Source organism: Buteo buteo, chromosome 21 (genome assembly GCF_964188355.1).
Source record: "Buteo buteo chromosome 21, bButBut1.hap1.1, whole genome shotgun sequence".
Taxonomy (NCBI): Eukaryota; Metazoa; Chordata; class Aves; order Accipitriformes; family Accipitridae; genus Buteo; species Buteo buteo.
Window position 1 is genome coordinate 17504328 of NC_134191.1, and position 14243 is coordinate 17518570.

The 14243-nt window shown below is 40.8% G+C and overlaps 1 protein-coding gene across 5 annotated transcripts in view; it reads right to left on the reverse strand.

Annotated features, from left to right (window-relative positions):
- Positions 1-14243, reverse strand: part of USP4 (ubiquitin specific peptidase 4) — a 50738-nt gene that overhangs the window by 15778 nt on the left and 20717 nt on the right. For 2 of the 5 annotated variants that reach the window (XR_012653849.1, XM_075053067.1), the window contains exons 7-13: positions 13357-13500; positions 12605-12722; positions 9655-9828; positions 7622-7780; positions 5123-5347; positions 2312-2395; positions 1467-1561 (exon numbers count right to left, since the gene is read on the reverse strand). Coding sequence is in view for 2 of the 5 variants with exons in the window: in XM_075053067.1 (XP_074909168.1) it covers positions 1467-1561; positions 2312-2395; positions 5123-5347; positions 7622-7780; positions 9655-9828; positions 12605-12722; positions 13357-13500 (999 nt within the window). In the remaining 3 variants the exon portion in view is untranslated. Of the gene's footprint in view, positions 1-1466; positions 1562-2311; positions 2396-5122; positions 5348-7621; positions 7781-9654; positions 9829-12604; positions 12723-13356; positions 13501-14243 lie in introns of those variants that run through there. The other 3 variants (XM_075053068.1, XR_012653847.1, XR_012653848.1) reach the window with 3 other exon arrangements.

A 14243-nucleotide genomic window follows, 5' to 3' on the forward strand; every position in this document is an offset into this window, starting at 1 on the left:
AAACATCTTCGAGGGTGTACATAGAAAAACAGGATTAGCAAAACTTCCTCCTTCTACCTCTCTTCTTCCTTGCAGGGTTATTTTTAACCCAGGTCAGTTCACTCACTCTGACTATGACTTACAGCATCACCTCATTTACAGTTGCGCCTGCACATAAAAGGAGTGGTGACTGCAAAGGAAAATACACGTGGAGCTGCAGTTCAGCTAATGCTTCCCCCTGAGCAGACCCAATTCAGACATAGTTGTTTTCTGTGGAGGGATACGCAACATGTTACGCCTGTAGGAAAGTGGGGGGTTTTTTGTAATTACCATTGTAATATCACGCTGCTGGTTTTTTCAATGTTTTACTAGCTTTGGAAACAGACTTACTTACGATCTAACACTTTACAATACCCTCACAAAACGGATTTCACAGAAGCCAAATGTCCTTCCTACGCATCCTAACTGGCCACACCTTTCGGTGCAACTGAAGAAAACAACACAACAAGAACTTTCAGAAAAACTCAGACATTACATCTCAGCAATTAGATCATGACAGATAGCACGACAGAATAGCACCAAGCAGCAAGTCACAGCATCCCACTCAGTGAAAGGTACACATTGCACCAGAGTATATTAATGCAGGACTTCACACTGGTGCAGCTATTTTACAGAAGCAACATCCTTGCACTGGAATATTCTCATGTGAGGAAGACTGGACTTATGATAAAGGGCTGGATTTGACCTCACAAGCCCCAGGTTCAGTTGCAAGCCTCAAAGTCCTTTTTGCACTTCATGTGCAATATTTTTCATTTTCCAGCTGCAATAGAGGAACATGACTTTTGCTCTCCTCACCAGATTTCACAGATGACTGGAGACATCTCATCCACCACTTGTATGTAGAGCATCAAGCACAACCAAATCCTCACCTTCACTGAAGTCCCTCACAACCACAGTTAAGATACAAATAGCGTAAGCACCAGTCAAGAGTTTATCAAGAACCCCCAGTCATGGTTAGTTGGGTGCTATAACAACTGTGATGGTTTTTGGAAAGGCAGAGTACAACAGCTTAGACTTCATGCTATCCTAATAAGAGCTCCAAGGCTTTTGGCTGATTTGGAGCATAAGAACAGTAAGCTTGAGCTTGCCTAAAAATGCCAGTGAAAGCATAATTGTAATCCAGACATAGGTTATCATCTCTGAAATAGGCTTGTAGAAAGTTCCAAAACGCAGAACACAGACCAAACAAAAAGTTCATCATTACCCAGGGCCATGACTTCCCTTGTGTTAGGAAAACACCTACTAAACACCGCACATGCTGATCTGCTGCTAGGAGAAGTGCTGCATTACTGCTAAGTCATGCAAAAGGTCTACAGGAAGGCTTAGGTTTAAGGGGGCGGGGGGGGGAATTCGGGTTTTATATCCTGAAACCAAAGTGAATGTTTTGTAGTATTCTTCACATCATGGCATCTTCCCACTTTACTCACACAAAGATGTCGTCTTTTGGCATGATATGATTTAAACCTTCATCCATTTGGAAGATTTTGTGGAATCGATGATTATACACGTCTGTCACCACCATCTAGAACAGCAAGTGATATTTGCAAAAAGATTATAATAAAAGCTTCCATAAATTTAGGCAAACTAACTTTAAATTCAAGCAACAGTTTATTCCTGTTTTCTCTTTATCAGAATTTTCAGCACACCAACATCAACGCTGTTTTCTATAACAGCACCCAGTAGCTAATCAGCTGTATTTGTTAAGATGGATCAGATAAACAAAGCAAGTAACACTGATTTTATAGAGGTACTGAGGAGATGCAATTCCAACAGCTGCAAGTCAGCCTGGTGGAAACAGCAGCACAGATCCCAAGATCAAAGTGGCAACAGGCTAGGATTTCAGGCACGGATCAGTCACATCTATAATTAACTGAAATCAATTTAAGTGCTACACTGGCATCCTAAGAATACCCCACCAACTAGAAAACCATTCCCTCTGGAAAAGCTCACCTGATCCCTTTGTTATTAAAAGGATATCCAAGAAGAGGTGGACCCAAAACAGACATAGAACATCTCTCATTACTAAGAAACTACACTATCAGAAATGCTGGGGGTGGGGGCTAGCTTTCTGCCCCTTCGTCTACTGCAATGGAAGTATCAGAATAAACACAGATTGTTTCATGCATCTTTTTATTTTACAATCAAAGAACAGCATTCAAACTTGTCACTATTTCATTAAGTTCAGCTTATCACCCATCTCAAAGCTAAGCCACCAAAATGCTTCAAGAAAAACAAATATTTATCAAAATTACTGTGCTGCATTTATCCTTACGTTTTCTGCAGGAACACCAGAGAGTTTGGAGAGTGATTCACACAGATCTGAGATGGCCCCCATCATCGGCACCACAACCCGGTACTAGAAACAAAGACAACATCATGCTTACACTAGGCAAAATAAACTCATGCAATGCAGAGAGCAAGAAAATGGAAATAAAACCTTTAATTTATAGGAGTTCTGCTGAAGTTAAGGTCACAGCCACACACTTCAAGGCCTTCTGTATCTCAGCTCTACTTTACAAAGCAGGGATTTGGAGGGAATGAAAGAGCCGTAAACAGTTGGCCTTCTGCTTTGATCAGGCTCAGCAGTAGTAAAACCCACCAAAAAAATAATAAAAAAAAAAAAAAATCACCAGACACAGCAGCTTGCTCAGAACATAAATTGCTGCTTCTTTATGTGATAAAAAACATCCTAGAGCCATTCTCCTCGGTGCCTCTGGAGGTCAAGTTAGAAGTCTTGACAGACAGGAAGGCAAACATTTGTGTGGATGGCATACAAGGATGGACCCTCCTGAGCAGATCAGACCACGTAAACCTTCATTTGATGGGCAATGTCATCAATACAGGCTGTAGTTTACCTCTTCTAAGAGTTCTGTTCCGGACATGTCCTCAGACTGAAACAAATCTCCAGACCTCACCCAGAATAGGACACACCATGTATTACCCTGCACTGGGGCTGGCTGGGAGGGAGTTACTTTCCTTATAGCACCCTGTATGCTGCACATTTTGGATTTGCGGCTAGAACAGTGTTGATAACACGTTGATGTTTTAGTCATTGCTGAGCAGTGCTTGTGCAGCATCAAGACTTTCTCTTTGTCTCTGCTATGCTCCATCTGCAGGTAGGCTGGGGTGGACAATAAGTTGGAAGAGGACACAGCCAGGACAGTGGTCCTGAACTGCCCAAAGGGCTATTCCATACTATATATATAATGTAATGCTCAGCAATAAAAATTGTGGTAGAGAAAGAAAGGGTGTTTTTGGCTTCCAAGGTTATTGCTCAGACAGTGGCTGGGCATCGGTCTGCTTGTGGGAAGTGGCAAGTGATTTCCTTCGCGTCATTTGTGTCATTGTCCCCACCTCCCCACTTTTCCTTCACTTATTAAACTATCTTTATCCCTAACCATGAGTTTTCTTGCTTTTGTTCTTTCTAGTCTCTCCTCACTCCTGCTGGGAAGAGGGCAGGGGGGCGTGAACAAGAGGCTGTGTGAGTGGTTGGCTGCTGGCCTGAGTCAATGCACCGCTCACATTAGGCTACAAAAAGTACAAGGGGAACAGTCAAGAAACCTTCCACACTCCTAAGCAGACGTATCTTGTAAGTCAGTGGGAATGCTCTGCCTCAGATGCTAAACATATGATAATCCATTGGTTCCACTTCCAGTGCTCTGAACACTTCCCTGAAGACAGATCTGTGAGCTTTTAACATGACTAAGTGACATTCTGCAACCAGGAATGTGCATGGATGCAAGAATACAGGTGCACCAGAACACAAGCATCTACAGTTTGGTTTAACCTGGCATCCTTCCTCCATCAAGTAATCAGTACCGTACGTTTTAGAGAAGGATTCAAAGGCACTGTAGGTTACAGATAGGCACACACTCAGAGAGAATTACGTGGAATGTACTTGCCTTGACTAAAAGGAGTTATGTATCAATATTCACCAGAATCTTCTCAGTTATACTACCAATCTGCATATTCCACTGTGGCTTTCAGTTCACTTTCTCTTAGCACAACCCACATGGCACACACACAGCTCCTCCTTGTGTCACACACCAGAGGGGAGTAGTGGTGCACACCTCTGGCTTCCCAACTGGGAGATCACAAAATGCGAAGAATTGCTCACAAGGAGACTGAAGGTGGGATGCAGAACATGCACGTGGCCAGCTCATCTAAAAAAGCTCCAGGTAGCGGAAGTTCTGTTAATCTTGATTCTTTAAAGTAGAATTTATCCTTTCAGTCTCTATGCTACTGGTAACTTGTTTGTTTTCTCAATGAATCCTTTCTTTGTTCTTGCCCTTTATAAAGTCTTGGTGACAAGAACAAGTGTAGCTGTCCTTAATTTTATAGTTGTACAAAAAGCAGGATGAAAATTTATTGTGAATTCAGCATACATTCCTCTCCACTGTACCTACCACCCTCCTCAAACTAACAGTGTATATACAAAGCACAAGTTTTACCACCCACAGTTATAACCCACAGCACATGCAAATATTGCCAAGCAGTGCCTCCAAAACTGCATCAGGACATCTAGTCACTCTGCTTGGGTCTCCCACATCTTCTGCTTCTCTTGACATGCGTAGCAAGCACAAGGTTACTTTAGGTATGTGTGTGCCTACCCACAGGCCCATTTGAAAATAAAAGGGGGGGGGGGGAATTAAAAATCAGTCTATCTTAGAATTGAGCAAGCAATCAAGTAATTTTTCTTTTTTTCAAGAGGGATTGTTTTTCATTTCTGTTTGAAATTCAGAGGCTTTACCCATTTAGGTAAGTTTCACCTTTACATTTTCCAAGGTAACACGAGGTAAACATGCCAACACAAATACATTACTGCTTTCAGGGAGCAATACATCCTGCACAGGTAATCTCATCACAGGAACAGGTATGCCACTTCCAGCTGACCCATGACCCTAGTCTCACAAACCGAGATTTTACAAAGCCACTTGATTTCACGTGTTCAATTTCCAGTTTTTACATTAAAAAACCCATCCTACTTCACTCAAAGGTGGACATCAATGTCCTTTGGATTATTTGAAACCTAAGAGAAAGACTCAGATGACTTAAAGAAATTCGTGTCTTCAAGATGCCTCACCTGAACAGGTCTGTGCTGTGGGTCTGCATATACCAGCGTAACTTCCATGAGACGATCTCTCCTCAAGGGCAGTGGAAGGGTTAAGTAACAGAAGGGATCAAAGGTCACAGAAACTTTGGAGCATTTGGGACAAACAAGGGTAGATTTGAAAAGACCATGAAAAATATCCACAATAATAGAATCATTCCTCAGCCTGTGATTCTCCCAGGCCTCTTTTGCCACCTCCTATAAAAAGAAAAAAAATACATTAAAAGTTTTTTTCTCGCAACCACTTTCATAGCATTGCAAGCACAGGAATCAAAGAAAACTCAGAAAATTGATACTGACAGGTAAATTTCACAGAAAGGGGGGGTCTACCAGTGTGTCCAGCATAACACACTGGGATTTTTTCCTCAGTGAAACTAAGGCCTTGTGTCAAGTCAAATGTAATACTTCTGTTTTAGCTGAGTCACTTGGTCAGGTATTCTTTGGTGCACACAATGCCAGTAGCATGAATGGAGCCAAGGGGACAGTGACAGGGTTACCCGCTGCTTTTCAGGACAGCAAGCTGCTAACAAGATACACTCCACTCTCCTCCATGAGGAATGGACTGCTGCCCCCTGCTTTTGAAAGACAACTGCAGTTACAACTTCCGAGAAAAAAGTAGAGAATTTTTCCCTGGAAAATGATGGTCCATGTTTCACAAAAAAAGTATAAAAGGAGACAAATTACAGTCCCTTGAAGACTTTCACAATGCAACTTACAAACTCCTTACCTAAGGGCATCTGATAACTGGCATTTGTCTATTCATTGCAGTCAGAGGCTCTTCTTAGCATGAGACTTTCAGTTTATGGTACAATACCATACATTTTATATATATCTCAAGTGAAATAAGTGCCATAGATACACACACACTGCAACGTTACTGTCACTAAGGAGGATGCTGAGATGGGAACAGAGTAATAAGCTCCACCAACTGCAGTGATATGGATGCAAGGCAAAAACGCATGTACATTTCCTGTATCGGGGGAGGGAAGTACCTAAATAAAAGGAAGGCATGCTGGGCATCCTTTCCATCCCACAATTATCAGCATTTCTTGGAGAAAAAAAAAGATTATATATACTACTTCTTGTGGTATTGCCACATGCACTATATTATGCAAGAAAAGGCAAAAGACATGAAGTTATTGCCAGTTAACAGGCAAAACAACTAGTCACATACACCTCCTAAAAATAATTACTGCATCTAGCTTTTAGAGGCTCCTAAAGCATCTTTCTACCTAATGTTTTTACTCTGGAACCTGCATTTGTCTGTATGTTGCAGCTGTCTATACTGTGACAAGAGGTAAAAGCCTGATCAGGAGAATGTGAGTTCACTTAGGTAAAGACATTTCACTATCATGTGTCTCATTTTAATGTGAGCATGGTGTTTGCCAACTTCAGAGGAACAAAGTGTCTGCAAGGGGCTCATGCATCAGTGTTGACTGGGAAACAGAGGATAGAGAAAAGGCAGGGAGAAAAATGAACAGAAGACACCTTTCTGGCCTCTGTCAGGAAAATGCTATAAGAGAATTACTTTTCTCTATTTAGATAGAGTGGGTAACTGGAGCCCAAGGGTGTTTAAATACAAATCTAAATTAAATACAATGTGAAGTTGCTTTAATATCAGTGTACCCATTTCCATGGCACCAGAAAGGAGAAAAATCAAGTCAAGCTTCTTAAGGAAATGAGGTAGTTCACCAAACATTAGGAATTCAAGATCCATGGCTGTACAAAGTCACTTATACTTTCATTCTCTCCTTGCCTTGACCAGTGATTTCATGCACCCTGTTCAACCTGGTTTTAAATCTAGCTCATGGATTACATTTGTCTAGAGGCCATGAGGGAGCACACATGAGAAGTCTGGCCTAAAAGCTCACTTCATTTGACACTCTGCTGTCTACCAGTGGGACACCAGAATGGCTGCTTACAACCCCATGCCCAGGGAACGTGTTCAGACCCTTATTTGAGGGACACCCCAGCACCTCTGCATGACAATGCTTCTAGTCTCACCCAAGTCCACATGCAAGTATGATGGCCTGCACAGTAAGCACTCTCCTCAAACTGATGCTAAAAGCTGCTGCTCAATCTACCAGAAGGAAGAAGGTGGGCCTGAGTAGTCAAGGAGGAACGGTTATGGTAGTAACTACAGCCTACTTTTAGACAGCTGTTATGTCACAAGATCAACTTCCTTCCTTTCCACTGCAGAACCACAAGAGTATTGTATAATAATCACATCTTCCTGCATGCCAGTATAAGAACATTCTGCTGTAAGGCAGAGCAACAGCAACATGCCACAAGGTGTCATGAAGAGTCAGCCATGCCATAAAGCACGACAGGGTTCTCCCCTCCCAGGTACACTGCTTTGCAGGGAGAATGTTTGTGTGGCCTGTGAGCGGGAAGGCCAGGAAGTGTCACAAAAGCCAACTAAACTCCCTTGGAAGCGCTACCTGCCTTACCCTCAAGTAAAGGGCACCATACCGAATCAGGTCTGCCATTGGCATCCTTCAGCTCCAAGTAGGGCTTCTTCTTCACTCTGTTCAAATCCTCATGCAAGCCATCTAGAAGAAAAGCCAAGAGTTCCTGCGAATCTTGCTGCTGGTATCCTGAAAACTGAGGAGCAAATCGGCCAACCTGCGTCTGAAACACAAAGGCAAGAGTCGGGGGGGGGTGAGCACCACCTATGTGTAAAAGACAGAAATAAAAACACTCACATCCTAGCTTTTGCAGCAATCAACTCCATGCTACTTTATGTTAGCAGTAGACCACAGTGAACTGGATGCTAACACAGCAAGAGTGCCAGAATAATTTTCCCAACTAGGTTTGCGCCCCGCCCCAGTGTCTAGAGGGAAGAATGCATTTAGTGGTGTGATGCTAGAAATCTAAGTTATCAGTATTAATTTAGGAACCTGCAAACAACCAGTACACAAAACCTACCTGCCTGATGAATTTTGTACTTTAATTTCTCTTTCAGAAACCTGCAGTTCCCACAATGCAGACTTGCTATAAGGCAGCATCTTGAAGCAGGTGGACTGCAAGACTGAAAATGCCTGCAGAAGATACTTATGAACTAACAAAACTGGCTTAAAACTGAGATTGAAATCCTCGCCACAGTAATCTCTAGCTACTCTAAAAATTGTGATATGAAGCTAAGAAACATAATAGCCTGAGTTAGCAAGAGCCAGAAAAAGCACACCCATATAACAGCCTGTTATTTCATAACTGCTATCTCACAACACTGCCATTTAGTGTTCCTGCTTCTAAAAAAACAATGGAGAGGGGTCCCACAGGAAAACCAACAATTAGCTGAAGGAGTGGTCAGCCCTAGTGACCATCACTAGTTTTCTCATAAACACAAAGAGTCCAAGAGACTTGCAAAATTATGCTTAGAACATTTTAAACACTCAGGATGACAACCGCAAGGGAGCCCAAACTGAAGGGCTGTTTACATTACAGAGATAGTTAACACTGTCACTAAATCAGCAACAGTTGTTAGAAAAATCACAAGTGATACTGTACTAGGAAATAAAGAGTAATTCTTGTTCCAGTCTTAAACAAGAACAGCCCACATTAAGACACTTTTATTGATGTTTCCTACAGATTCACATATTTCCTCTGAACAGAAGTTTACAGAACAATTTTAAAAGCAGTGGATAATGTGTCAGCACCTCCAAGTCACAGAAATTAAACTTCTTGTTGTTTCAGAACTACCTATGACCCTACAGAGGACAGACTTCTGTAGTCCATGAGACTTTTGCTCCAGGTCTCAAAAGCATATACCCTCAACTTCAAGACTATATACCTGCAAAACCTAAACAGCAACAGGATGCACATTTACATTAGTATCAGGTCATCGTTTATTTCATGTATTTGGGATGTTATTCTTCCTCAGCGTACTGAGGTTGCACTATAGAAGCAAACTCTTAGTGTTCCTTGGATGCTTTAGTTACTTTGTTCTGCACTGGAGCATCTTTGCAATATATTTAAAACAAAACACATAGTTACAATTTTTCAAGGGGTTCATATACAACTGCTACATTGCAGTACTTCAACTGAAAGCAGCTCTTCACACTGAAGCACTGGGATCATGACATCAATAGATAACGTTATAGACAAGGGGATGTATTTTGCTCTACACATTATAATTTCATTTTTTAAACTTATAACTTGCACACCTTTTCTCACTGATTAAAGTTCACGGCTGGCAATTCACATGACCTTGCCTAGTTTTGTAGCAAAGATCATATTGATGCATCTGTAACAGCTCTCAGGCTGGAAGGTCATTTACTAAGTAAGGCATTGAACATTAAAGAGCAGTAACCAATTCTGGGGTATGACACTACTCACTGGCAAGTTCCTCCCTGTACCCTGAAAAGCATTTACATAAAACATGAAACAACCCTGAAGCAATTCTCTCATTACTGCTTTCATAACACCGAAATATATGGAAGCCATATTAGCTTTCACTGTTTCTTCTGTCAAAGAGCTACGCTACAAGAACATAGAATACTTACTTTAAACATACGTGGGGCCACGTGAGACTGTCTCCCAGACCAAATCTGTTTAATGAGCTCTGCATAGGCTTCTGCAATTTCTCCCCTCATCCCCAGTGGATTGTTCTGATTTATTTCAGCTTCATATTTATCTTCCAAGAAATAGTCAGTCAGAGGAGGGGTATTGCTCAGACACTGAAAAAGCATTAAGAAAATTAATTTACTGCACAGGACAATAAATCTGTGCAACAATGAAATAACAAACCCAGCTTTCACATCAGAACGTGTACTATGCTATTAACAAACCTGTGAGACTGAATTTGAGTACATATTTAATTTAAAAAAAAAAACTATTGGGAAGGCAGGACACTGTAACCATTGCAACTCAAAAGCATAGTTGAAACCAACAAGAAATACCACCAAATCAGCATTCAAAAGACCACCAGCTCATTTCTGAAACATGGTTTCTCTTTGCAGATGCCACACTGACTTCCCTCCTGTACAATGTATTTGCCCACAAGTGTAAGTCACCCCTCTGGAGCAGTTTCTACTGCTCTTAACTTTGTCTTAAGCCTTATCTTAAGGCGTTAAGGCTCACTGGTCTGCAGCTCCTTGGTTCTTCAGAAATTTCTTTAAAACTGACATCTCATTTGTCACCTTCCATTCCTTTGGTGCAGAATAATTTTAAGCATTGATTTAAAGTTACTGTATTTAATAGTTCAGCAAAGCAAAGAGCAAGCAACCTTGTGGAAAAAAAAAAAAAAAAACAAAACAACCCAGACTTCTGGAAGATATCTGCTCTTGGCATTATATCCCTCCACATTTTGTTAATTTGTTCTGTAACTTCCACTGATGCGTCAATTTGAGTAGAATCTCTTGGTGTAATGCTGAAGTCTGACACAAAATCAAGCCTGCAAGTGTCAGAAGAGTAAAGTTTACAATCACAGTCCTGCCAATACTCACCAAATCCTATCATTAATGTACATTGTACCTGTTTTTTCCACGCGTTACTGAGGTGGTAGGCTAGGCTACCTTACTGATGTTTTACACAGAAATCTGCACAGAACATGTCAGGAAGGTCTTTAGAGATGAACCTTAATGTTCTCAAGTCTACATCCCATATCCACTCTCTAACCTTGAAATCCTAATATAAACAACAGTGAGAATAAGAGAGGTCCTTGTTCATCCTTGAGGTGAAACACAAACTATACTTTGTCCTCCAAAGAACAACAAGCCATTAAAAAAATCCCCATCAAAAAGTTAACAAACTTTAAAGGCAGGAAGCATACTACTCCATATCTACTCTCTTATTTACATACTTATCATCAGTGTATCATGGTGATGATGTAATATATCCTGGGGAATCGCCATAAACCTCAGGACACCAGTAAAACTAGCACAGACAGTAGTTTCCCTAATTCAATAAAAGACTCAAAGCTTATAGCAGTAAGTGACACTCAGAAGACTTAGATATGTGAACAAAGAGAGCCAAGTCTGAGATTATGATCAAAACTACTAGGACATCAAGGCACTGTGATAGCAATAAAATATTAAACAGAGCTCTTTCTGAATGCCTGAAATTTCAGGACCCATAGCAGGTGCCTGCACAGAGCTTCACGAACTAGGTGTAGGTACACAGATCTCCCAGCACAGTTATACATGGCAATCTGGAGAGAGTCAGAAAAGCGTAGTCCTGCCTTTCAGCCAACCCCATTTTCACTGCCTTGACGTGTACCTTGTGGAATTTATTTCCCATCAAATTTTTCCAGTTCCAGTGCCCAGATGTTAGTGTCTTTCTCCAGGCAAATTACATTAAAGTGCTTACAGACTGCTATTGTTTGACCAGTCTCTCACTGGAACACTGTTACTGACAAAATTCCAAGAATTTCCAAAAACTAAGGCAGAAATCTGCATTTGAAAGACTGATGTCTACAAAATTAAAGCCTAATGGAAAATACAAGAAAGAAAGAAATTGGTCTTTAACATGACTAGTTTGCATGCAAAATCAAGACTGAAATGTGTTTAGATTAAGTTACTTTGATAATCAAAATTAATTTTACAAGTTGTCTCTTAGCTGTACAGTTCAATAAAACATAATGTGGTTTAAGGTTACCATGATACAACTGAAAATAAAAGTCCTGTCAAACAAAAAAAGTGAGGCAGTCCAAGTTTATTGTGGTATCCTGAATACCACATGCATAATGCATTATAGTTATTTTAAGACCTCTTCTAGCTTTCAAAGCTACCACAGAGTGACAGAAGTCATTATGTAGCACTTGTGCCACACTAGAAGTTTGCCCATTGCTTAAATCAAAGTTGATATGTTGGCTCATATTTTGTTTTAATTCCTTAGCAAACAACTATCCCTAACAAGTTTCTGCATTTTTTTAAATTAACCAAATAAACTGAATCTCTTAAGTTAAATAAGTATACCAGTAATTATTAGCTTTGCATAACCATTACAACCTTACCACTCCACACAATCACCCTGAACCCTTCCTATGGCTTTTCACACTCTTAATTTTTCAAGAGTCTTTAAACAGGGACCCCAGAACTGTATGCAGTGCCCTTCTCGTGTAGCTAATGCTGCACACACAAGTTAAAACATCCTCCACATCAGCCCATTCTTGCCAGAGCAAAGCATTAGGACCTTACATTACAGTTAGGCATCTGTTCAGTACAATTTCCCCATAGCCTTTTCAGAAGGTATTTCGGATCCAGCCCTTCATATCGTACTATGTTTTATAGTACTAACATGCTACACATAAACCAAACTAAATATGAACCGATCATTTTGGTTTGGTTGGGGTTTTTTTGGTTGTTGTTTTTGTTGTTGTTTTTTTTCATTCCGGGTGCAGTCTCCTCATTGAATCACATTAAAACATGCTTTTCTTTCCACAGATTTTAATCCACAATCTCTGCGAGACTGCTCTTTTGCTTAATTCTAAAGAGGGTTCTTTCCAATTCTTACCTGTAATGCAGAATTCATGAAGCAGGTATTTCCAAGGTTACTGAGTCCACAGAGTCCAGGCTGTGACAGGGAAGCACTGTCCCTGCAGTTGTAAGAGTTACAGACAAATCCAGAACCTCTGGAAGAAAGACAACACAGTGAACCCCACAATGAGTTTACCAATCCTCAATACTGTTTAAGAATCACATTAAGTAAGAGTCAAAAAAATGTTTAATGAAATTGTTTAACCAGCCTACATGTTTCTGCTGCTTCATAGTGGCTTAATATTGAATACCAGGAATGTGAAGTATATGTGCTAATTTTGGAAACATTAATAGTTACGCAGTCTATTATTAATTTATGGCTCATAACACATTAATTTCCTTTGTCTACAGGTGCACAGCACACTATCCTAATGCAGCAAGAGTCTGTATGAATCTATATGACATATTGTAAGAGCTAGTAAGAAAATTATGATCTCTACCTGGAAAGGCTTCTATCACACTGGCAGATGGAGAAAGAAAATAATCCCTTCCCTCATACCCCCCATCCCATCAAAATCAGCCAATGCCCTAGTAGTTAGTACGCTCTGGAACATGCGCTACTTTCGCAAGTGAGCAAGGAACAGCAGAACATAGTGGTTTCAAAAGCAAAGTTTGATAAACAGGTACACAAGAGTAGCAGAACTCCTCCTTTTCTATACAGGCAAGAATGCAGAGGAGTATTCATTCACATGAAGGACGAAGAAACAAAAAGAACATTCCTGCTCTTACCCCCTGCCCAGGTGGGAGCTGTTCAGTCCATAGGAGTTACTGCTATCACCGTTAGTAATGACAGAAGTGGCAGACACTGAGGAATAAGAACTTGCTGATGATTTTGAAGAGGTAGTAAAGTTTCTGCTAGTTGCAGTACTTGATCTGGGAGAAAGGAAAAAGAAGTAGAAACAGTGCTACTACTTTTTTCACCCCCACCCCCACCTCCCACAAAACTCCGAGGACTTGCCACATTACAGTCAGTTCCCTCACACAGAATTTACTGTTTTGATCTGTGTGATCACGCTTCCAAACACCTCTCTGGAACAGAAACCTCAAACAAAAGTACCAGAAGCAGGAGTAACAATTCTTGCTTAGAGCAAAATCTGGGTCCCAGACTGAAATAAGTAGGCAATTCAGATGGCATGAGTGATAGGGAAGCAAGCTTTAAGTTTATGAGTAAACCACCTTGAAACAAGCAAGCAAAAAAATCCCAATCTTAAGACCACAAAACACTTGCCCCACATTAAAAGTGGCAAAGTCAGTCCTTCCCTACTTCCCTATCCAAATCACCCACTCAAACAGAACGTTAATTAGTAAGAAGATAACCAGGGTGGGCACAAAACAGTTTGCTACTGAGCCTAGTTGATACAACTACATTGCCTGGAGGCAAGACATACACTGCTATGTACATGCATGCTTGGAGGTAAGACACACTGCTATGTACATGCAACACGCATAGCCATCCTCAGCATTTTGAAACTGGAGATACTGAAATGGATGAAAAAAAGTTCATAAGCCTGAAGTCTATCCGGTTGTGAATCCCAGGCTATTCCACACTACTACTCTCCTGGTCCAGAAAGGAACCAGAACACAATGTTACAAGACCAACAAGGCACTAAAATTCA